Source organism: Opisthorchis viverrini, assembly GCF_000715545.1.
Source record: "Opisthorchis viverrini unplaced genomic scaffold opera_v5_474, whole genome shotgun sequence".
In the NCBI taxonomy this organism is placed as follows: domain Eukaryota; kingdom Metazoa; phylum Platyhelminthes; class Trematoda; order Opisthorchiida; family Opisthorchiidae; genus Opisthorchis; species Opisthorchis viverrini.
The window spans coordinates 141178-167823 of NW_008752137.1; the positions used below are offsets into that span (position 1 = coordinate 141178).

At 42.4% G+C, this 26646-nt stretch overlaps 1 protein-coding gene across 1 annotated transcript in view; it reads right to left on the reverse strand.

Annotated features, from left to right (window-relative positions):
* Window positions 1–23399, reverse strand: part of T265_11309 (hypothetical protein) — a gene marked incomplete at both ends in the record, with an annotated part of 140586 nt that extends 117187 nt beyond the window's left edge. Inside the window, one exon of the mRNA XM_009177934.1 lies at window positions 22812–23399. Within this exon, the coding sequence (XP_009176198.1) occupies window positions 22812–22949 (138 nt within the window). The remainder of the gene's footprint in view (window positions 1–22811) is intronic.
* Between the last annotated feature and the right edge of the window lie 3247 nt (window positions 23400–26646).

A 26646-nucleotide genomic window follows, 5' to 3' on the forward strand; every position in this document is an offset into this window, starting at 1 on the left:
TACTCCACCAACGCACGTTGGATGCATCTGAATTATCACGTCTGAACAGGCGAACGTGTTCACACTTGAGCGATGTGATTGGTGTGCCCGGTTCATCGAACGACAGTAACGTAACTGTCCTGGTTGTGACGATCGATTGATCCGCCATTCAGGACTGAATTATTGAATTCCTTTTGGAGACGATTTCAATACATCGGGTCTCTCGATCGTGCATTCGCTCATCCTCAGACTTTTCGTGTTTCCATGACACCATGACCTACACATGAATGAAACCTGATATCATTAAACAACATTTTAACAAAACATTGAAACTACTTGTCATTTTCAGAGGCCGAGTAACAAAACCAAGTTAAAAATCTGTGTATCCTATGGAGCTTGGACATTTTTACTAAAGTAGTAGAACCAGTTATCACTACGGGCTAATATTTAAGTTAAACTGTGATTTTTAAAGTCAGGGTATTGTGGAAGCAAAAAAACTTGTTTGATACAGTTGGCGATTAACTGTTTCCACTTTTAAGTGGATATTGTTCGGGCATGTTCGGACTTTGTTTCACGTCCAGTTACAACACAAAATTTTGCAAGGTCGTTTTCCAGGTTCGCATTTCTAAGCTCGTCTGTGGTTTCAGCTGCAGTCGGGGGAAATTTGGAGAACGAATTGTTTCGGTGCTATCAAGGCTAATCTCATGTTCTTCACTAGACTCTGAATTTTGAAGTACTCTTTGTTGTCTCACTTATAGCCATTCTCGACAGTCGGTTTTTTCTAATTCCGTAGAGGAATAAAATAGGTAATCACAGTGGGTTACAGTCCTTTTCAAAGGGAATAACAAAGGATTCGAGAACAAAGTAAACGGTTATTGAGACAACACACACGTGGGATAGAGTCAGAAGGATTTTCTTTGGTTCAAATAATTATAAATCGAGGGAATCTGGAGAGAAATGGGGGAAAATATTCGACTGAATTGCGAATGAGTCTCACGGTTGTGAAATCATCATCATCTGGATATAATACGTTAATTTTCGTGTACAGCGCATTCAACTGAAGAAAATCACGAAAAGGGGATAGAGCTGGGCTTGAGTTTACTCGTCTGTCAGCACCAGATAAATGTGCTGCATTTTGTCAGCTGCGTAGATTTTTATGTTCAACTACAGCAAACTCAGGGGATAGGCTTACGTGATGACCATAGATATGACGATATAGCTTGTAGACTGTAGATTTTTCAGCTACCCCACTAGTAGTACTTTCCGTCAAGATAATGTACGGGGAAGATGTCTGAAACTTTAGTGACTCTGGGAGAAAGGTAAACAGCGGTCCAATGCGATGTATGTGTGTAGTTGGAACTGGATACCGGGATGAAGTGCCGAAAGATAAATATGGAAGTGAAATGGAAAGACTGATTTCGAGGTTTGTTTGACGGCTCGTCTAGTGTAGGCAAGATAAAACGCGTGCAATTTTTCGATTGAGTGGGCCGAGAAAGGAAGATGTTTTTTGAGCCACAATAACACTAATTCCTACCTAGGTAGAACATAAGGTCGACAAAAAGTCGGGGAGTGCGCCCACCTGGTGAGCCCCAAGCGGAAGGGCGAAACCGGTCGTGGGCTGTTGAAGAATTTTCAGCAACCTTATGAGTAGTGTGTTACATCTAAGCGCTAGTTTAGCTTGGTGTGAAATCCGGATAATAGGTAAGAGCTTCAAAGCTAGAAGATCCTTTGTAAGATCCTTTATAGACAATGTCAAAGCTTCAAAGGAGTATGCGGTTAAATCCATTAAAAACATAAATCGCACGGCGATTCTGCGTACCCAAGAAACAACACCAATTAGTCAAACTTGAGACAATTTCGAACTACTTTGTTCAAGTCACATATAAGTGTTTTTTTAGTCGTCCAACGGCAAGCGATCACACATGAGCAACATTTGCCGACGGATCACTTACTCACCCACGCATCCTCTCGATCACCCTTTATGGTCTGTTTCATATGAAGTAAAATCTAAAGGTACTCTTGCTGGGTCTGCTTCTGCAAAGAATATGTAATGACTTGTTAATCATTCCTAATCAAGGACGGGTTTGGTTTGCGGTACATTTGATTACATTGTGCCCCAAAGACTCAGTCAGCACGTTTGATTTCATGAGTTCAGGCCTGTCACGGATTTCCAGAATGCGTGATACTATCGAAAGAGTTGGCACCTTTTCAGCAACGTTTTGAGCCGAGTGGATGAAGGAAAAGCATAGCTGATCTAAAGAGTTAAGAGAAAATAGAACGCACAGCCAAATGGAAACCTATAAAGCTGGATCTATTTAGCCCATTTTCCTTCGTATTGGGCTGGAAACAAACAAAGTTCATCCTAAACAAAATCCCGGTTGAGCTTTTTATATATTTGACCTGGGGCAAAGACTAAAGCGGCTGAATATATCCTTAACACATGATTCAATCCAGAAAACGATGCAGTGGTATTCTACGGCAACCTGCCCATCTGACTTGGCCACATCTCTAGTGGATGTCTCAAAAACCTGTGAGCACTACCGAAAGAGCAGCCAATTCGAACAATGTGAGACAAAGATCTGAGGATTTATTCCCAAGCATCGAAGACATCAATTTACTGCCAGAACGAGAGAAATGCCACAAAAATTCTCTAAATCGCTTTGTTTTCAGAAGAATTACAAGTGCGACCTTGTTTATATTTGGTTTCCAGTCAGCTGACTGATGTGTCTATTCCTGAAGGCGTGACCCAAGTTTAGGAAACCTGTGAGTTAAATTTTCTGCAATGTTGTAATCCTAGTCTTGTGAACCCATTTCCCGATTACTCTATCACGTGACTATGGGGTAACCTTGTGCAGTTTTGTTTACTCGCCTACCCACACACACAGTGAGAGTGCGCTTTCCAGACAAACGCGACCGAACTGGGTGATAGTGTGTGCAGCGCGTGTACCGGTTTCTGGACTTACGACAGGAAGGTGTACCTCAACGAGTGCATGACCGTTACAGAAGAGAAACTATGTTGTCTGCGCATTTTACAAAGTCAAATTTGGACTGCTGTTTTTTTGATCTCCTTGTCTTGACAAGCTGTCACAGTGAAATAAGCACAACAAGACTTTGGTGGCCGGTGGGCGCAAGAGCTTACTTGGTAAATTCAGGCAAAGGTTACTTAGTTGACGGTCACAAAACATGCTGTGAAGATGCGCGGAAATAGTAATTGGTTTACGCTACCAGAGGAAACAGTTCAATCTAGAGGTTTTGAGTATGATCACAATGAATGGGCTACAACGTGATCTCAGTCTGTTTGTGTTGTTCTTACCTCAGTAGAGAAGAGAAAATCAAAATTCAGTTTTGGGTTTTTGTGAAAACTTTGAAGTGAATTATTCATGCTTTCAGGATGTTCTTGAGCAGGGAATAAGTTTATTTAGTGAGTTGAGTTGAGGTTTTCCGGCCTAATCTACAATTTTGGAACTCTCCAGTTCATGCGAGACTAGGATAATTTTGGCCAAACGGATTGACAACATCCTGCTGACATGATCTCTGAGAGTTCACCTAGATGGCATCGTTTTTCAGATTCGAGTCACAAGCTCCGACATGCAGCAGGTTGCGTTATGTTTTCCACTTTTCCTGTTATCCATTGCTGGTCTATGTACATCCATCCCTACTTGCATCATGGTATTTCTGAACGGTGTTGTCATCTACAAATCCAGTTCTTATCAAACCCGCCTCAGTTAAGTGACAATCGTGTGCAGTATAACCGAACGTTGGTCTTGTTACAAACGGGATTTAAGTATACAATGACACTTGGAGCTTCCACTTTCCTATCTTGCTCTCGTAGGTTTACTTCCAGCCCTCCATCAACTTTGACCACACTCTGCATTCGGGCTGCTCGGGCGTTTGCTGAGGTTTATTTTTCATTCTACTCTGTAAAATCACTTCTTCTGTCTAGGATGTGGTCCCTTTCATCTGTATCTAAAGTATGAATGAGGTGCAATTCCCTGTGTGTATCATCGCTGTCCATATTCTGGCCGATGAGTAACAAACCTTTCCCCCTTGTCTAAACCAAGTTTCCTTTATCATATGGTCACTCCCATGGAACGCGTTCTTCTGAAGCCCAAAATTCTATAGCACTTTACATCCGCTCATGCAATCAGCCTCTGTTCGATACTTTTGGGCTAACATTTTTTAGCCACATTGAACCGATTTTCCTCGTTTGTTTCTGGATTCGACCGGTTCTGGAACATTCTCCGACTTTGTTTTTCTAAGTCCCTACAAGATCATAAAATGCCATACACAGCTTGATGCTTTTTTCCTCAGTCCGACGGACTCTAAGTTATGCGAATGAATATTCGCTCTTTGTGTGTCCTCCTAAATTGGGAGTTTGTGCGGCGGACCTCGATTTCCGTCCCCATAGGGTTCCTCCTTTATCTACAATGTCGTTGCTAGAGAGACTACGGCACTGCCTCTGTGTGATCACACTGCATTTGGAAGCTGGATTCAATCTGGTTTCATCAAACACAAACGGTTGTTATGTGAAGAAGCTGTCATGATCAGAGTCTTCATTGCAAAGACCCTGGGACTGCGGTAGCATCAGTTCTCGTCAGGCAATTGATGCCGGTGAGGGGATTCCAGTAAGCTTATCTAATGTCTCCTGTATCATTGAATGTGGGAGCCAATGACAAGATCATGGATATTCAACTGGTGCCTGGGTTGTTTTTGTGAAAACCCTCTCTGAGTCAAGTTCCATTGGTTCCCGAATGATTCCGTATCGAGTATCCCGTGTTTTACAATCGATCACTGGCCTCTTTGTGTCGCAAGTCTTCTGTGACTCCAACAGTGTTATGTATCAAAGATAGTCAACACCTTACTCTGTCAGATCCGGACAACTCATGGCTACGTGACCAAAAAAGAAAATGTGGGATTCTACAACATTAAACCAAGCAACGTTGCCACTTGCAGGTACCTAGCGCGTTTTGTTTTCTAATAACCAGCGTTTAGTCACTGTTAGGTAGCAACCACTCCATTATAGCCAAGTTTTTACATCAATTGTTTGGAAGAAGGCAGCCTGTTTCCTCAAAAGAGACTGAGATGCAACTGTAATAAGAAAATTCTGATGGCGGGCGTGTGGACGCAGTCGGTACCCCTGTGAACTTTGCATAACATCCGCATGCTTCTCCCTGCACTACACAAAATGGGTGTATGAACAAACAATTAACCTAAATTGCGCAACACAAAAGACGCCGCTCTGTGTGAAAATATAAATTATGTCAACAATGACAGGCCTACAATCAAACTTTTTGGTCTGTTTGAAGTTCCCTCGAGTGCACAAATTTACTGGCAAAAGTTATTCGTGAAAAAACAGGCAAGCTTCACACGAAAAGTTTTAAGCTGAAGACGAAAGAAGTTTTTGCTTTTCATACATGAGTCTAGGAAGTAGCCGTCATGGGGGAAGGTAAACAAGGCTTGGAATTAGGCAGGTGTGCATAAGACTGAAGGTCGTTGTTCGGTGTTGCTGGTTAGGAAACTAGAAGAAAGCAACAAGAATCACAAACCGTCTTGAAAGACCTCCAACTGGCACCTATTTATAGAAACTTTTGTAAAATATCGGATGGCAGTTACCGCGAGGGTAACTCGGTCAACTGGCAGTTGTTGCCAAACGAGACAACCAGTAGGCCAGTTCAGAATGAGCGTCAAACTGGGTTCATATCTACTTAACAGCTTAGGCTATCGGAGTCACAAAACGGCCACATCAAGTAACTGGTAAGCATGACTGAATCCCAACATGTTATTTTTCTGCTCATACATGACTTGCTTAGCTAAAGATCCACGGAGGTTATTTCACAACAACTTTCTAACCGAAATCCCAGCGGCCCAGTTAAGTCACACATCATGATATCTGTCTCTTTTTGTGTTCTACTGAGACAAAGATGTACTTTTTTAATCAAAATATCCTCATTATTTCTAAGTGAGACTAAACCATCTGAAAGCGCTATTGATGGACACGACTTCGAGGACCGTAAATCCAAACCATTAGGAAGGCTTTTTAAGTTCACAAGATGATATTTACGTCCACAGTGTGATATCTTTCAGTTCAACACCTTTTGGTTTCTTTTAGACGTCCCTCGGATGAACGCCATTTCATCCTCGAATTCCCGAAACATGTGTAGCTCGAGCGTGTTTACTGTTGGTTGATCAGATGGTCGTTCGCCAAGCTTGGCAACGGGTTTGCAAACGTTGAATAATCAGTCGAGCAGGCATCGTCAGTGCGCACTCAACTGCGCACTCGAAACTCGGCAAACCAGTTGCCAAGCTCGGCGAGCGGCTCAACTACCATCTGATCAACCAATAGCCTTTTCCTGCTTTGTGTCCTCATTTGACGGATGGATTCTGAGCTCTCATTTTGGTTGTACAACTCAAGTTCTAATTGGCAACAATATATCAGAGACTCAACAGCGTATCGCAATGAATTTGTATATTTTGCCACACATCTTGGTTTTACCCGAGTTGCTATTCTTTCTGCGTTCGTACAGAGGTAAGCCGACCACAAACCGTTCCACGTTACTCCTTATGTTGTGCGACACCACCAGCGTCCGAAATGCCCAGCTTTACCAGCCTTTGAGGGAATTATTGTAAACTGCCAAAAAAAGCTGTCGAAGTTTGTTTGCTGCTTCGGGCTAGCGAATAACTCATCCGAGTCCAAACATCACTGTAGTTAGATTTAGGGTGGTAGCTTCTGGGTTGCCCACTTTCCATATTATGAAACTGTTCAGCATTGAAGTGCGTTAACGGATTACTGTTTTAGGAGACAACAACTCAACTCCTCTGTGTCCAGTTGTTTTACAATTTTGTCCACCTTACTGAACTGAAATGTGAGCTGAGCAAATGAAATAATTTCATTTATTGCCGTTTTCTAACTAATCTTACAAACGCAATGCTCGCTTATTTGTGTCTTATCGACCCAATTGTTTTTCATCTTTGTTGTGCAACAATAAAGTTTATGGTACCTTTCAAACTGACGAACAATGATACTTTGAGAGATCCAGATGACAATGGAATTGACAGAGTTTGGATAGTAACAAGCACCTTGTTGTTCTTCTGCTTAAGTCGCACTCAATCCGGCTTTGAGTTTACACTTTGTTAAGCCTTCTACCGCATATTTTTGTTTCTTCCACAGGTAAAGGGGAGTGTTCTAATTAACGACTTAGTAAAACTAGTACTTATATCGCACTTTAAAGACCATGTTAAAAGCCTTGAATACATTCCACCGAATAAGAGTACACCGTCAAGGAATTGTTACACTTTAAGGAAAATCCACTGGGGATTTCCTACACAGTTCAGCTAAAGGAACTGGGCAAACGACTGAAACGTGCGGATATTGTGAAAACGTTACGAAGCGTGGCTGAGACACATAATTACAAATCGAATATCGTCCATTTGAAACATATGAATCAATCTCATTATGTGATTTCTGCTCCTGTTCACAGTGTATGTTGACTTTGTACACTAATTTCTGGTCAGTAAAACAGTATTTGCTTCCGAAATCAGTAAGCACAAACCGATAGCACTTTCAAGCCAGTATTGAGGTAGTGGACAAGAAAGCTGGTGTGAAATTGTCAGGAAGACCAGATTCCTGAAAGAAACCTCAGAACGCCCGGAACCTACTGATCCACTAAAATCTCAACAGAAAAGCCGGCAAGCATCAGTCATTCAATGAATTCAGCAAAAACAGATGAGTGGTCATGCACGCCACAGAAGCACGACCGAATGTGATCAGCGTTCAGGCATCTCATAGAGGCACGATCGATGTTGGTGTGTGTTCACTAACGCCTATCAGACAGCCTGCATCAATGTCGTAAATTTCCCTTTAAATAGCGTGGGGCCGTTGTAAGTTTTGCTCTCGCACTCGCTTGTTCGGAATAAAGCGGTTGTGTTGCCTTCTGTGAGTCTCTTTTCCGGCAACTAGGCACTGGAGCGGGTCAGCATCAGATACCACAGATTAAGGAATCAGCAGATATAACAGAATTAATATCACGGATAAAAGTCTCTATATGTAGGAAAGGGTGAAATGTTTTTTTCCAGTGTGTTTCATCATAACCGCACTTAGGCTGAAACAATTTATCGCCTCGCATAAAAACCATAGAGGAGTATGTCGTCGTAGCATTTATAAAGGTTACGACAGCTGGTCCAATAAAGTTCGGTGTTCGGAAAGCCTTACTGTTTCTCTCTGACGTAACTAGGATATGTAGGCAATGAAGAAACAATCGAAGGCGTACAGGCAACCCATCGTCAAACTGTTGAATATGAGTGTGAAATTTCTTTGATCATACTTGTTTTTGTCAGTGCACCCACAAAGTCAGACTCCGTTAAATTCGGGAAGTTCAAAATTATTACAGGCTTTACAGTTTTCAAGAAAAAAACATCTGCAGTACACCGTCTACGAATACATTTTCCAGATGACTTTAGCTGAGGTGTACGGAGCGTGGACTTTAAGGCAGGAATACTAAACGTGTCTGGAAAACGTGCACATCACTTGTCTTAAGAGCGACAAAAAGGTCTTCATCATCTTCTGTGGACACCAGTATCTCAAGAAAATAATAAGGACGTGGATCAGAGTAGTTTTCTATTCTATCGAAACCATTTACACCTCAGCTGTGTTGTTTGCTAAATCCGCTTAGTTTAGACTTTCTGAGAATTGATCATATTGATCATTCATAAACGTCCTTAATTTCTTCAGGTAATCCCGAAATGACAAGCAAAATTAGCCATCTCCATGCTACCCTCATCAACATCATCATCATCATCGACAGCATGACATCAGTGTTCAACACCGATGCTACTCTGCCGTACCCTCACAACAGGTGAGATTCAGGGTGCCCAAACACGATGTCGCATCCATCAGTCAATCATTTGCACCAGTCAAAACCACTTTTCAGCAACTTTCCTGCTATTTGATACCAGCTTCTAACATGACTCTTGCGGGGGGTGGGCAATAATTCACTTTCCGTGCGCATACCGTCATTCATGGGAAACCGGAAGAACACCATCGGCTAATCAACTTTAAAAGCAGCCCGGAGTTGATTGAAGTAACCAAACGCCCAAGAGTGAGCCAAGTTGACGAAAGGGGAACTGTGTACGCAAACCCATGTTTGGATCAAACAGGAACTCATGAATAATTTTACCGGGTTTATTGTGTATAACGATATGAATGTAAACAAGTTCAACCGAGAATGAGTCTGCAGGAGTGCTTACCAGTAATGAAGCCCTCCAGGCTTAATGACGTGGAAAATAGTGGTTTCAACCGCTAGGTTATTCGAAAAAGCTCGGCCTTGATAGTCAAAAACTCTCTAGCGGTGTTATACCTACCACGATGTTTCGGAATGAAGTTATGTGAACATCGCTCTATGGATCAAACTAAATAATGACTGGTACTAGCCAGGGAGACGTCTACCTGGAATGTTTAGTGACTGGTAAGGCCAATCAGACTACCCTTCGCATACCACGTGGGTCCCAAATGATGAATTATTCTCACTTTTTTTGGAGGTTGCATGCCATTGTTGGGGTATATTGGTGGTCTAAGCACACCCTTGAGTTAAAACCGGACACAGGGCGCCCACATTTGTACAGATGGCTTCACATAAACTGCACGTGCCTTTATCTATCGTGCGTAAGGTATGCTATAATACTTTAATATGGCATGTGAATCCGGAAACGAAAGCCAACTTACCATGCACAGTCATGTTATTCTGGGTTAACCCGTCCGTGGGCAAAAAGGCTTTCGGTCAACTTCTGTTTGGATGATACAGTCAAAACTGCATTAAAGTTAACAATTTTGAGGAGAATTTTGATGATGACCGTTTCTAATCGCTTCTGCATTTATAGGGGGCAACAACAGCGGACAATGCTGGAAAAAAGTATTACTGCCAGATGTTGAAGCACAGTGAACGAACTTGACGGGCATATCTGGTCATAGGTGTCCTCCTCATAGGGTATATAACCTATGAAATGTGACCAATTTAATCGATTTCTGCGCGAGATTTTCAAACCCCGGAAGATAACTGGTTTTGCAAAACACTATGTTCTATTTCATTTTTACTTTCAACTCTTAAACTCTTGATGGTCAACTTGTGGGGCTCATTTATCGGGCGATTTAAAATTTGAAAGAGGGCTGATTGTGACTCGCGAAAAACTAATGTCAGCGAGTTGGTGGGCAACCAGAGAGGGTCGTCTGATAGCGAAATTCATGCTACTTTTACAGAGGGAAAGCATAAGCCAACTTGAAATCCGTCTACTTTTATTCACTTACGGCACAGTCCGATACAGTCCACATAAAGATGAGCTGAGTTCAAGCTTGTCAACACTCGTTCCAATGAAAAACCTCTGTAAATTATATTTCCACCAACGCTTTTCAGATTACTGTTGATTTTACGGTTACGTATTAAACGGAATTGTGAACGACAGTCCTGGTGAGGGATTTTTGCACACCAGTGCAAAACGCCTCTTGACATGCTCGATAAGGAAATGTCTTTAATACCGCATATTCCACGGCGCCAACTTGCCATGTGCCTCTGTCTTTATCAGGAAGGTCAGATTCCTGAAAGTAACCTCAGAACGCCCGGAACCTACTGATCCACCAAAATCTCAACAGGAAAGCTGGCAAGCATCAGTCATTCAATGAATTCAGCAAAAACAGATGAGTGGTCATGCACGCCACAGAAGCACGACCGAATGTGATCAGCGTTCAGGCATCTCATAGAGGCACGATCGATGTTGGTGTGTGTTCACTAACGCCTATCAGACAGCCTGGATCAATGTCGTAAATTTCCCTTTAAATAGCGTGGGGCCGTTGTAAGTTTTTCTCTTGTACTCGCTTGTTCAGAACATAACTGTTGTGTTCCCTTCTGTGAGTCTCTTTTCCGGCATCTAGGCACTGGAGCAGGTCAGCAGCAGATACCACAGGTCGGCGAATCAGCAGATATAACAACAGTCTTTCATACGGTCATTCGAAAAAACAGCTACTGCATATCCCTGTTAATCACTAGCTACTGACATGCAGAACGCGTGGTGGCAACTGTGTCCGGCTGTGCCTTGCACTATTCACACTGTTCTACGGATTTCAGGGTTCCTTGGCTTATTCATTATGCAAAATCTTTTCCGTTTAGCGCAGCTGTGTCGATGCAGTAATACAGTTCCTGACCATTGCAAAGGATTTCCAGAACAAGGCACCCAAGTCAGTACAAAATAAAAAACCTGGGAATGTCTCCTATTCGTGCTTGAATGTACTAGGTTGGAAGGATACGCAGCACTGAAACAATGTACTGGCAAGCTGTGCTATTCCACGGATAACTAACTTCAGAAGCTGTTTGCCAGATTTAGGCGCATTAAGAATTGTCAAGTCCTCAACAGTACACACTCCGCGATTAGCTTTGAAAGTTTGTAAAAACGCAATCACCCTAGAGAAGATGCTCTAATGGGGCAAAGCTACTTGAATGCTACTGAAAGTAAGAAGTCTGAACCACAGAAGAACTGCGTGTATGAAAAATTCAGAAAGCTTGAAACTGCGTGAATCATGAGAGTCAAACGACTCGATGACCAATAGGGTAAGGACTGTACTGACAGCCGATGTTAGACAGAAGACAGATGAGCACACGCACAAGGGACAAAGTAGACAAAGCTGGTCACCCTTAATGATTGTCGTTGATACGAGATGTGGTCAATCTTCAATTGAGACCTCTCCTTGTTAGGAAAGCCTAAAAAGCCAAGAAGTACTATTGCCTGGCTCCTCGAAGGATGAATTCTCAGAAGGGCGCTTTACTCATCTTGTGAAATTGTCTTCTTCTGGGTTGTTTATTGATTGAGGGTGGTGTGAAAAGTGTTGGTAAGTTCCAAGTGAGATGTGTACCACTGATGATTCCAGAGAAGGATGAAGCAACTGCAGGGTACACCTCGGCTTCATTACCAGGATAGCATCTTGATTTAACGCCTTGACGGCAGCTGCACCGCGAGAGTTTGGTGCATTCAGGATGCTGTATATATGTCCCTTTGGTGCAATCTTGTCCAGAGAAAGCCTTCCGAATAGAGGTTTCTTTAAAGACAGACGACTCGACCAAATTGGATGCAAAGAAGCTGCGTATCGGCCAGGATTACGACAAAAAAGGAGGAAAGATAATGTTGAATCAAGGCTAAAGAGCTTCCTTCTTCGTGTGGTCTTCACCCCAAACTTTCCTGATCCTCTCCATACACTGATCATTAAATTATGCTTTCAAATCATCGCTGGGAATTTTACAAGACTATTCTCCACTCTCTCAAAATATTAGAAAAAAAGACCTGTTTCCTATTTTAGATTTTTTGGCCTATTCATACGTTCGATTTGGTTTGCCACCCACGCAAAATTATGCCTATTAACGTTATCCGTTCAGATTGGATTGCTCCGTCACTTGTTCAGACATACGTCTATTTCATCACTAGAAAAATACAGTATTTTGTGCACAGGTGGCTTTGTTCTAGGTGACAGAAACTAGAGCAACAAGTGAGACAAATTTTGTAAGAAAATACGGGTTCTGTGTTACGCTAAACCAACCATTATTGAGGGAAAAAGAGACAACTTACGCATCCTACAGATACCCACTAATCACTGAAGTCGCTCACACGAACATCTAACTAATTTATTGGCTTTCCTCTGGCAACCATCTTTTGTATTGTGGGGACACGTGCCTCGCATATCGCTGGAGATTGTGCAGTCAGGAATGCAACAGAGCCCGGAAGACATCACGTGATAAAGTCTCTAGCCCGCAAGCTAGTGCAAGCTTGACTAAAAGCAAGCTTTGATGTCTATTGGATAGAGCTAAGAAGGCATATGTGAACATTTCTATGCATGCCTACGTTCATTTTGAACCTGTTAGATTCCACTTATTTCTGGCTTTAAAACAGGAAACTTCAGCAAACCGGGAAACTTGAAGAAATAATTATTAAAGTAATTATACTGTCGCAAAGTTCCTATCTAAATAAGGCCAAAGATTGGGTGGCCTTATGACTGTACTCAATTTGAGTATAATCGCAGTTTTTCAGGTACACCATTCTACGCGCATCAGAGCATGCCTCCATCATCCTGCTGCTGTTTTGACATCTGAAGCACGTGAATTTAAGTCCTTAAGTCCTAAAAATTCCCGGCAAAACTCGGCTTGGACTCTGCTAAACAGATTTTATGATGCGGAAAGTTTAATTTCAAAACACAGCGTAGTGCTGGGTATTCAATGCATGTGAACGCACTGGTTGTAACTGTGACATGACACATGACCTCCCATGAGTTCTTCTTCAGAGTTTTTACGACAGGTAAACCAGTTGTTCAAATATATGACTGTAGATGAAGTGTCTAGAGGCACGCCACGCTCCTCTGAATTCCCGTTCATCTCGTCGATGGAGGTGCGAATTCAGAATCTGATTACCTCCAAACGATGAACGGAGAGAGACATCAGCCTCATTTAGGCCAGTGTCAAGATGATAAAATGTCTAAAACTGATAACCTACACCGAGTATACTGTCATTTTTGTACATTTGTACTTTCTTCATCCAACAACAGTCATCTCAATGAACCCTGGATTCCGCGTGACCATAATATTGCCTACACCACAGGCACTGTTCAACTTATGTCAATTCTTCTCGACCAGAGTGCTTGCACTGCCTAATCTCTGGAAAATGATCGATTGTGCATCGATCGTGCATCACAGGAAGAGCAGGCCACTAGACAGAATCCAGATAGGTGCAAGATTACTAGGCATATATACATTATTGCATGTGGATAAATGCTGAAAAACCTTATTCCATCATGCACTGCGCTCAGAAAGAACGTTTGTATTCTCAAGACAGTATACATCACGCACATGAACCGAAATGAAACAGTGTTCATATGATCAATTTTTAACTCATTTTGTTTGTGTTGATGACTTTTTTTGGACACAATCAATTCGCTTTTGGAGCCTCGTTGAGTATCCATACTAACCATAAGATTTCTTATCTACAATAAATAACTTAAGGCACAAAAATAATTAGACTGACGATACTACTCGCTAAGAATCATCAACCAGGTACTTAGGCGTGCAAGGGAACAGGTCTTTAGCAAATATACACTCATTTGCAAACTAATTTGGCTCTTTCGAGAGACTCACCTGGAACCCAGCTGAATCTCTCGTTTATGATGTTCTCAGGCAACTGAATGTGCTGCACCAGGCCGCCTCATGTTTCAGTCGCTACGATATTCGAGACATCACGATACATGTATATCTTTGTAATGTACTACTCAAAAGAACCAAATTAGTTTGCAAATGCGTGTATATTCGCTAATTTCGTGCAATTTGGTTTCAAGTAGAACATAAGGTTGACGGAAACCCGGGGACTGCGCCTACCTGATGAGCCCCAAGCGGAAGGGCGAAACCGGTCGTAGGCTGTCGATGGATTTTCAGCAACCTTATGAGTAGTACAATCTAGAGGAACAGGTCTTTCTTCGTGAAGTGTCAATAAGCAGTCGAAGCGGTCCAGCAGAGAAAACTTGTCTGCAAGTAAAACGTAATTCATCAGTGAGGTATGACCCATTTAATTCATTCTAATCGGCTATGATATTGTGGTCCATTATCCTAACCGACCTGGTTACCAGCATCTGGAAACCATTTCCCCTGGATGTTTATCTTCGGACAACCGCTTCCCCGCCGAGATGTTGCCGACTGTGAAAAAATCGATATTATTAAAGATCAATCGTCAGCTTGAGGGTGACGCATTCAGTTATTTTTTTCAATGAAACAGGTGACACAGAGGGACGCCCACAGCAGAGAAGACATTCCTCCATCTGTTTATTCCTCAGTCATGTGAGTGATGACATCTGAGGTTTAATGTCCCTAATGTGTTCCCTGTGGTGTGCAGCGCAATCAAAACGAAAAAAACGCTTTAGCGGAATGTGCTTGAGGTGAAGACCATCAAAATTAATGGGCCGGATGTGTGAGAATTCATTGTGTATAGAAATACCCGAGTTCACTCTAGAAAGCCACACAATTAAGATTGCATGGAAGCTCGATAGCATTTTTGCCAACTCTGTCTAACCAATGAGCTCGAGTTAGATCGGCGGTAAAGCGCTCATTTTGCGACAGGAATGTCCGCGGGTTTTTCTATCGTTCCTCTCTGGACATGGGCAGTTTGGAAGTATCCTTGCCCCTGTGCGTTCTCTGTGTTGCGCGTCAGCTGTGTACCAAGAAAATGCCACGGTTAAATGTTTTTTTCGCACTCTTCACGCTTTTTATATAAAATAAACCAAAATTTAAAATAAAATCAGCAACCTCATGAGTAGCGTATTACGTCTATATAAGATGACTGCAGTTGAAATTGCTTCATCAAAGATTGGGCTTCCTGTTATTGCTGGAGTTTCCCCTGTCTAATCTATCTGACATTTTCATACATGAACACTGGAAACTTGTTGATCTGTTTGTGCGTTTTAGGAAGCGACCAAATCGTGCTCGTGGGGTCTAGCTTGTGCTGTGTAGCAACATTAAATTCACTGCCTGTCAATGTCATGTTGTGTGTCAAAAATTTTTGAGTAAAATCAACAGTGAGGCATTTTAATTAACTAATTGGGGGCAAATCAAATTAATAACGTCGGAAAATCTGTTGAGTAACCCCCCCCCCACAACACACACACACACACCTGAGTAAAGTTTGGCAGAATTTTAATTTAAAATAATAAGGTGTGAATCAGGCAGCCCGGTACCAAGAAAAATAACAACCAAGTTCTCATTAGCTAAAAGATGGTACACCTGTAGAATAAAAAGAAACCATTATTTTAATCACAAACTGAAAACACCTTAAAAGTTTAGACAACCCAATCAAGTTACTTGACCGATTTCGGTTGTCGACATTTCAAAATATTGAGACGGCCTTCGGTAAGTTTTCACAACAACTGCAAAAAACCGAGACATTGATCTACGATAAGTCAGATTCCCGGTACGAAATTGACGAGGACGTGGTGGGTGTGTGCTCAAATGGAGAAATTCTCTGTGTCTGCTTTCATTATCTTAAAACGTTGGGGGTGGTTTCGACTAATACGCTTATCTAGTTTTCACGAGAGATCCAAAGGAATCTCGCGTTTATGATATACTTCAACTGAATGTGCTGCACACAGGTCACCTCATGATTCAGTTGGGACGATATTCGAGATATCGCAGTATATTTTCCTAAATGAAACTACTCACAAGTTCAGAAACATTTTGACCGGAATGCAACGTCTGGTTTCCCACACAGGATGATTAAAGTGATGTGATGAAGTGAGTTTTGAACATTCAGTACCTCGTTATTTTCAAAGACAATAAGTCATCACGGGAGAGAAGCCCTTTTAAATAAGAGTAGCCTCTCTATATGAGCAGTGTGGCTAGGTTATAGGTAACTGTTGATCAGAGGAGGGATCTGATTCAAGCTTGTCAGGTCATAGAAACGTGGTGTTAACCCGGATGGAGCTTCACCTTAAAGCTGAGCACTACTTTCATCCAGTTGTGGGAAGTATGCGGGCTTCAAACTTCCTAAATAAGTATGCTCTAAACTATTCCAGTCAAGCAGTCTTGTTACCTCTTCTGATTCATAGGAAGTTGGCGAAGTGCTAACAGATTGAAACCAGCTTTGAACTATTTGACTAATTGCATTTTTGCAAAATGTGTAGGCTTAGAAAGGAAGAAAGAAACGGTCTTTGATTTCACCGTGAATCCGATGAAGGGTGATTAGGGTATGACTAAGTAATCGTTTTGGAATAGTTTTCTTACTTCTAAGGGATCACCCTCGACAGGCTTAACATTCCAAAAGATGCTGTTCCGTTGTTTCGTTTTCTCCCAGCCCAATATCACTTAGATAGGAGTTACACAAAGGTATTTTTAAAACCATTAATCTGTCGGAGTTTAAAACGCAACACAAGCACCTAGGACGAGGTTAGTGTACCGCGTTAGGCTGTCCGGTGTGGCGTTTGGCTGTGTAAGCTCACTGTCGGGAACCGACCGGGTATCGGAACAGCTTTTCCCCGAGATTTTTGCTCAGTTTCATTGTAAATTTCATCAAAAGTGATTTATGACCGGTAAATTCGGGGAGGTAGAAATTCTGTTGGAACTACATGTATGATTCCAGACAGTATTGTTCGAGCGTACATTTGTGCTACTCTGGAAATACTTTTTATGCATGGCAATTGGTTCTGGTCTGACTAAACAGAACAGCCTGTATTCCGCAACAGCACAAGGCCGTCAAATGTCTAAAACCAAAAAAAACATCCCGAAGGTGCGGAAAACATTGCGACAGCCAACTAAAAGAACCCCAGTCTGTAGAAAAATTCCTTGGTCAGTCAAATGGCGAACCAAGGCCCTGAAGACTCGAAAAATGTCAGAGAAATTACAAATCAAATTCAGACAAAAGACAAAGTTTAAAAGTTGTCGGTCATAAATTACTCTGACTGGATTCATGTGTCTTATTTTAAGGGCTTACGATGCAAAAAGGTGTGTCTGTGCGGTTCAAAGGTGGCATTTTGTGTAGTAATGTCAGGTCTCGGAAGTGTGGAAATTTCTTTTCCTTACTTTTCTCACAGAATCCGTCGGTTCACATTTCCCACTCAAACTTTGGTCGTATGGATACATTGTTTGGTTTTACTCGGTGAACTAATTCGTATCGGTTTGTTGTATACGGAGGAGATCAAAGATAAACCCGGTCGTCAGAACCTGATGGACGGAAAAAGTAACGAATCTAAAATCGCAATTACGAACATGGCCTCGTCTTATTGATCTACCGACTTTCTTTATTTGTGATCAATTGATTCTTCCAGTTTTCTGGTTGTTCTGTTCTTTTGACCATCACACATGACTCGACCTCAACTAACGTGTTAGTCCCCGTTAATGAAACGCTAGATGTAACCTCGCCCCAGTCAATGGCACTTTAGTGGAAATGTAGCAATAAGCGCACTCGTTTTGGGGTTGATTTTGTCCCCTTGGAAATAATTTCAAAGAAGGCCATTATACGAAAAGGACTTGAGTCAAAGCACTTGCCAAAACAGTATCGAGTTGTGCGCTGAGTAACCCAGTGTGATACAGAACTGTTCTTGATGGAAAACCCTCGTTGACAGAGGAATGCTTTTTTTGTCATAGCCCATTCTCGTGGTAATTTACTTCCTAAAACCAACGAAGAAACCCCTCGTGGTTCGCAATACGGTCTATTTATTGTCCAAGAGAGTAAATTATCATGGGAACGCTTCATGTGACTGATTCCAAGGCCGACCATCACCTCGTGAAATGGGTTAAAAGCACAGGAGATACACCAATGCACTAATACTCCAATACAGTAGAAGGCTCTCCGACTGACTTAGCCGACATGTGATATTCCTGAGTACGAAAAAGGCAGGGTACGAATTTATAGTAGTGAAATTGAAGGGTAGGATAAAGCGATGCACAACAACTCACTAGGCGTTCAGTCGCCGATAGTCACCAGGGCCTTTGTTAGTGCTAACATGCCTGATTTAGTGGTTCTTAGTTATCATATAAGACACTACTCACTGGGTTGCTGAAAACTCCTTGACAGCCCACGACCGGTTCCGGTTGAGGTAGGTGCAGTCCCTGAGTTTCCGTCAACCTTATGTTCTACTTGAACCCAAATTGGACTGTTTTCGAGAAATACACTCATTTGCAAATTAAGTTGGTTTTCAAGAGAGACGGGGAGGGTGAAACCGGTCATGGACTGTCGAAGAGCTTTCAGCAACCTTGTGAGTATTATCCTTTGTGAAAACATACTGCGATATCTCGAATATCGGGCCAACTGAAACATGAGGTGGCTTATGTGCAGCACATTCAGTTGTAGAACACCATACAACGAGAGGTTCAGTTGAGTTTCTTGTGAAAACCAAATTGCTTTGCAAATGGTTCTTAGTTAATTTGGATTGGTAGAGTAAACAGCGGCTTTTATTACTGATATGATCATATTTTACGACCGGTAGGCAGCTCCGCCTTGGTACACTAACATGTGCAGAACAGAGATTTGCAACAGTTTTGGCTCCCTGGGGAATGTAGCGTGAAAAAAATCTATAATCTCTCTTCCGCTCCCACGAACGGGCTGACCAAGACACAGTGATATGAATGGTACTAACCTACCACAGTTCGAAACTCACACAATACGATTATTGTTGGTGACCGTACTATGAGAAAAACAACCGTCAAGGACACAGTTCGAAGTGCAACAAATGTGTCTATGAAAAGGGGAGTACGGCGGCAATACTGCGTTCTTGATTGAGCACTCAAGTTTATTGAAAGCTCTTCGGCAGACAAACACCGGTTCCGCCTTTCGTGAGCAGCATGTTCCGTCAAGAAAGACAGAAGAAGCTGAAATTGCTTCAGACTGTTATGGGATAATAGAGAGATTTCTACTCATATGGTGTTTATGCTGATAAACTATAGTAATGTGCTGACTAACGCTCATCCAAGTTTGCAGCTTGGAAGATGAAGCAGATGTGAACTAGACTCACATTGCTGAGAGTGATTTTACCTTGGGCAGACTAGTGAATTGTTTTTTGACCGTACATTACACACCATGGAAATTCACAGGTAGACTGTCTTCGGTAAGCTCTCTATTCTACTTCCGTCCACAACTTTTACAATCGAGGTTAATTTTTCAGTCACTACCGTGGTCGGGGTAAGAAAAACCACCTAAGAAAAGTGACAAACAGCTTCGAGTTTGAACCGATTTGAGCCAAATTCCAAGACCATCATCCTCTGAAAAGTTGGCGACAACCTGTTGTCCACAAATTTGGCACTTGATTCATATTTCGTTACCGAAAATGTGGCTCAATGCAATACAGTGATGAAGGCGGTTCTGCAAAACCGCACCCCATATACCACAGAAGCATGAAACTGCTCACAGTGGCGCAAAATCACGGTTCGAGGCGCACAAGTGACGCACAGATAAAAAAAATCCATACGAGTAATGTGGACTTTGCTTATCGTTTGACCCATTTTGTTTTATTTTTTATCTATCATCGGATACTAGGGCAACTGAGTTTATCAGTGTTCCGTCCAACGAAACTTTGCAGGGGATTAAAACTTTAAGGGACAATAATCCCACTCACATCGTACTGTTTGAAGGTGAGTACCCGTATATACCCGCGCGAACTACACTCACATGGGTTTTACCTGGAGACTCGGTTACATCTCTTGTTTGTCTCACGTTTCAGCAGGTGCAATGTTCGAGATATCGTAGTATATTTTTTTACAGGTGACTTACTGTAAAATTGTCTAAAACCGCTGAGATAACCACAACCGACTTCTGCCACATGCACATATGCCAAATGCACATCAATCTGTGCATTTCGCACGAGATTTCTCAGCAACCTTATGGGTGGTATTTTGTCAGCTTAGCTTTCTTTCAAATTTTCCAGAACACGGTTTAAGTAAACGAATCTAAGACGCCATTTCGCACATTCCAAAAACTGGAAGCCGAAAGTGGTGCTGTCGTGGTAAATGTTCTTTGAGGAACGGCGTTTGGTTGAACATATTACCCAAATTACATATCTTGTGTGACATGGGCTTGAGATCAAGGAAAAACTTAGAGGAGTTTGCCATGTTTAATTGAATAGTTCATCGATAGAGAGGAACAACAGCCTCTCGCTAAGAGTGCCAGCTTAGCGACCGGTTGTCCGTACTACCACATGACCAAAGTATTTTTAATAACACTGACTGGTCTAGAAACATACCAATTAGCTGGTTGCAATAAGGGGGAATCAGAAATCATGATGCTCAACACATTCATACTGAAATAGGCAGTCAGTCAATCAACGTGAACCAATGAAAATTATGGAATTTATTTCTAGATCAACATCAGTTGATTCTTTGTTTCATTCGGTGCTTTCACCCATCCCCTCATCCCCAAACGGTGTGATGTCTCTAGATCAACATCAGTTGATTCTTTGTTTCATTCGGTGCTTTCACCCATCCCCTCATTCCCAAAACGCTGTGATGTCTTCACCTTACTGGCGTACATGTGTAAAATTCTGGGAACAGTTTACACTCCCAGAAATAGGCAAGGTAAGCTAAAAGTACATTGTTGATTCGCAAGACTTGAAACAGCTTTCAAAGTTCATTGAGCATTTGTATGGTGTCTAAGTCTGCATTTTATAGTTAAACCTTTCGGGTAAAAATTCTCGTTTCCCTTGGGACGGAATTACTGCCTGAAACTTTTATTTGTGAGTTTTGTTTTCACAGCCGCATTAACTAGATTCAAGTGAGGGTTAAAAGCTAGGTCATTCTCTAATTTTTCTCACACAGTCACCTTTAGTTTAACCACACACAATGCAATTGAATAGGTATGCACCACACGTGATGAAATTGAGTACACTGCTCCACATGATAATTGGTCTGTGATCGCTTGAATCAACAACTATCACCTCCACTGTCTGTTGACGTGTGCCGAAACAAGTTTTGATTTAAGATTTTGGAGGACAACTTTGACAGAAGAAATTTATCAAGGTTGTTTACATCTCTGAACCTACATTCTCTTCTCTGTCATAGAGATTGACTTGACCACTTTTTGAAACAGGCAGATTTTAGATGACTTCCCGAGGCGTGTGTTAATTGCTGAGTAAATCCAAGAAGGTTCCTCACAGGACCATTCCCTTGAGGGTGTCACTTTGAATGGAAAAAGCAATACATCATTTGTGTGAACTTAAAAGGCTCTTTGTAGCAGAAGCCCAGTTTAAACAACTATTTTGAACGTAAATTTCACCTTGATTGTTACAGCCTGAATCAGTTCTGTCCACGCTTACTCAAAATAGAATAAATTGGTTTGAAAACCTCGAGTATAACTTTGGCCAGAGCAATCGTTTACGTGGTACAAAAATTGCAAAACAGATTTTTAAGAAAAATGAACAACAGTTGCAAGCAGGATAGTTTTCCTTTCGTCAAGGAAGGAAAGTGAAGCAAAGGAAACACACCAGTGGAGTTTCTCACTCTTTTTTGACCGAGTAAAAATTATACCATAATGATTAACAGACCGCTTTTGTTGCTGGGTCACATTCGCGCCTGGTTACAGTTTGAAAAGCCTAGTTTACCAAGATGACCTGTGGCGATCGGAACTGATCAGCATTACTAGTCACATCAGTGTGTTGTCATATCTCCTGGCTGGCCAAATCGCTGGAAACAGATATCGATTGAGAGAAACGACCAAAGGCAAGCCAGGTTTCTTGGTATAATTCACTGAAAGTTTTTCCTGTGTTGAACATGTTCTGTGTGACATCCCATACCGTTTACTGCAGCTCAGTGCGACCAATTTCGCTTCAGGCAGAACACCATACTGATGAATGCACCAAATTGATGTGCCCCAACAGGAACAAATCCTCCTGTGGGCTGTTGGATAGTTTTCAGTGACCTAATGAGTAATCTTCGGTGTCCCGAATATCGTATAAACTGGAATAAAAACTGGTCTGTCTTGCTAGTGACCTTTCAAGTGGGCGAGAGTGATATCTAAGACTTTTGGCAGGTTTATTCACACTGACAATATTTCCATTCAGCACTGATGGTTTACTGTTGAATTGTTGTTTACTGGTGTCATGCCTGGATGCGCCCGGCTGATAGGGTTGTCGATCTTTCACTTAACTAGTCTCACTCGGGTCCAATATTCAGTTAACCAGCCTACAAAACTATATCTCCTGGTAGTGTTCGCATTGTAAAATGACCAGAACAGTATAAACCAAGCGATCACCCGTAGAATGAAAATTGGAGATACCTGACAAATATTCATATCTGAATAGCACATAACAAAACACTGATACGGGAGAAATGGTTATCGTGACTTACCTCACGAATCTTTCGACGTCTTGTCGATGGCTGTCTTGATGGTGTACACCCACAACAACTGTTTAATTGACAACAGCCATGTGAAGCACTGTGGGTTTTGGACTTTTGTGGATCACTGCCGGGCGCTTTGCTAGACATGATGAGGGCGATCGGTAAAATAATCACAGTGCGCACAAATACTAGAGAGCCGAAAACGGTGGCCAACAGATGACGATTTTCGAAACACAAACACCGTCAATTATCGGGAATGACTCCAATAAAGGAAGCTAGAAGCTTCCTTGTTCGCATAAGTTTTAAAAATAATATTCCTAAAGTTCGAAAGAAGGACTATGTTACCATGTTTGAGTTGAATTGATTCCGTGGTTGTGATGATGAGCTGAGGAGTAGTTTTCTAGTCATCGTTGGACAGTGTTCAGTATTCCAGCGAAAATGAAGCACCTCCACTTAACAGTTGTGTACGACTGTACTGCATGCAATTCGTAGTGGCATGCAAGAAACACCGAAACATTCCATGGCGTATGCGAAACTGGCCCAAAATACTGGGTAGTACACCCGGATTATAAGCGATATCAACTCCCAGCCTGCGATCACTATACCTGTGTGAATCGAATGCACGCGGTGAATCTATACAACACGTGTTTCGTAATTCGCGTGTGTAGCTGATTTTCTGCAAAGGGCAGATCGATAGGCTGGCAGTAATTTTCAAATTGTAGTATGGCGAGTTGCGCTGCGCTGATTGGCTGCAGGACGCCAGAGGCAACCAGTGGCCTTTAGCCAGTCTGCCATTTCCGTCTCATTCAGACTACAAGTCGGCCAATCCGAAACGTCCTCACTCGAACGTAGCAGTCAGACAGGGCAAGACAAATGCCGGTTCGGTTGCCGGTAGTCTACGTTTTTCCGACTGCAACTCATCCAATTCCCTATAATGTACAGTCGAGCGTCAGACAGAGTGGGAACGTTCGAGTGGGGCAAAATGATTAATGTCCCCATTAAGTGTGTACAACTTAGAGACAAATCGTTTTACCTTTTGTGACAAACCTCGTTACTGGTACAAATGACAGGTAGGAGAAAAGTACTGATACGAGGCTAGAGTTGTGAAAAACTGCAACCTTCTAAGTAATTTAAGCTGAAATTTTCAGTGAGAGGTAATGTTGCTACGGCAACAATGTGCCCCAGTTTTTTGGGATATATATCAATCCTGCGGCATGAAAACTTTTCGAAACTAATGATGTTCCGGTACGTGATTAGATGGGTGAACATGATTCCATAGTATATCTATTCTTTTTTGTCGAAAATTTGGGGATATTTCTCCAAGTGATATGGAACTGAATGCAAAGCAAAGTTACTGTGATTTATCGGATAGAAGTGTGGACGAAAATACGTTGACTGGAGCAAATAACAGCAAGGAACATGGGTGTTAACGACGGCAGCGTATAAGAATGTAAGTGCAAAAAAAGGGTCTACGATAACGGGTTAAAAGAAATACCGAAGCCGCTATCTTGGAAATGTTCAATTCTGGATTCTTGTCTTAGCGCGACCGTCTCTGTTTAGCAACGACCACTGGATAGAGTACGGTGGCAAGCCATTCGGAACGCATTTTGCGTTCCAGTGAAGTGAGAGTCTAGGAATTCATCTGATGTTAAGATCATTGGCTATCTATTAACAGTCCTAACCATTTGTGGCTTAGCTTACAGCTCTCCCGCTACTCTAGGTATGTACGTGATTCCACACACGCTGTTGTCATTGTAGGTGTAGTGGGAGGTAGCCATGACAGGAAGATCACCGTTTGCCATCAGTTGCGACATCCTTGTTAGATCGGCTGCAAGAAACGCTCACCGGGTCCGGTGATGATTCCAGATTCAAACCTCATCACCGCCGTCTAATACCAGCCAGGTGTAGATGACAGTTCTAAAACTGTGGTGAAACCGGTCGAAGAGTTTTCAGCCACCTTATGAGTAGTGCATTGTGTTGTGATCCAAGTTTCCTAACTGCGTATGTGAAGCAACACTAAATCGCATGTTATACCTACTAAGGAAAGAATTTCTCACCGTATCGGTTAAAATGACTGATTTTTCAGAAAATTACTTATGAGAATATTTGCCAGCACTACGGGACTGTGAATATATCACGTAAAATGTTGAAAGAACAGTGTGAAGTCGTCACTAAGGGAGCTAGTCAATATGTGACCACGTGATGCATTTTCCATGACTGAAGGATGAGTGGTGCTGCGTCCTGTTCAAGTGAGAGCTAATCGCGCTGCTGATCTGCAGCTCGTCGCCAAACGGATAATGGATCTACCACTGGTCGCAATGTCGGTGTTTCGGAACTCCCTGAGTTTCGTGAGACGCGTGCTGCCGTCGAAACCACTGGATGTTGCCATGCACAAAGCTGAGTACACATTTTAGCTGGGAAAAACGTTTCCTAGTAGTCCAAGGATATTTGGAGGTTTTTAATCCAGATATTGTCTTGTAAGTGGAGCCAAACTATGCTGAAAATCAGCTAGGCAATGTAAAGCTGTTTTATCCCTATTGAGAATCACCACCAAAGCGCACCTCACGAAACCCCAGTAGGTTTCGAAACCGCGACCTTCTGGTTAGTAGTTTGAACATTTAACACTTTGGTCACAAGCCGCCAATCAGCACTGGGTGTTATTTCCTTGATTGAAAGACCAGTGAAGCAATATATCTTGTTTGGGTTTGATTCAATCAGATGGCTCCTCATGGCTGAAAGTTTGTTTTAAGTGAAGCCAATCTATGCTGGAAAGCCGAGAAGCTGTTTCATCCTTATTGGGAATCATCAGCAGCGCGCATCTCACGAAACTCCAGGGAGTCTCCAATCCGCAACCTCCTGGTTAGTGGTTTGAACGCCTGACCGTTCGGCAACGAGCGGCTGATCAGCAGTGTGATTAACTCGCACTTAGATAGGATATAGCGTCGCTCATCCTTTATCTGAGAAGTCATTGCTCGAGGAGCCAGTCAACACGTGTGATCGCGTGATGTGGATCCCGTGATTGGAGGATGAGCAGGGCTTTATCCTGTCTAAGTGCGAGTTAATCACCCTGCTGATCAGCCGCTCGTTGCCGAACGGTCAGGCGTTCAAACCACTAACCAGGAGGTTGCGGATTGGAGACTCCCTGGAGTTTCGTGAGATGCGCGCTGCCGATGATTCCCAATAAGGATGAAACAGCCGTAGAGTACTTCTCAGCTTTTCAGCGTAGATCGACTCCACTTACGCAATGAAATGCCAGTTGAAAGAAAACTTGTTCCTCTAGTCTACTTGATAAGGTGAAATGTAACCTAAAAGTGCAGTGTGGGTCGGTCATTTGTCAACAATCCCAGTGAAAAATGCATGCTACAATGATTTCGGATTGCTTTAAGTCCGACACGCTCCCTCCTGAAAACCAGACTGCGACAGCGATCCACCAAAGGACAGGTGGCGGATGCATTCAATTTTTTTTGGACTCCAGACACTTTGTTATGCAGCCGTCCTTTTTGACAGACAGGTGAAAGGAGACTGTGAGGTAGCTGGTGCAAGTAAAGCATGAAAAGAATACAGGCACACACACAGAAAAAACAACTAGGAAAATTAACCCGTTTGTTTGTCCTTTCTAAAGATGGCCTATCAAAACACAGCGCGTTGATTAAACTTGCAGGTAATTCGAGGAGGGAGAATGAGTTTCCCAGCTGTACCGTAGAAAGCAACAAGATTCTCGCCAATTCCATGAACGTGTCGTCATACACCAGTTTGTGTCGGTGCTATTTCATTGAAACAAACACCTGTCTGAAGAAAACGGTCATTTTTACACAAAATATCCTACGGCATGATGCAGTGTTGG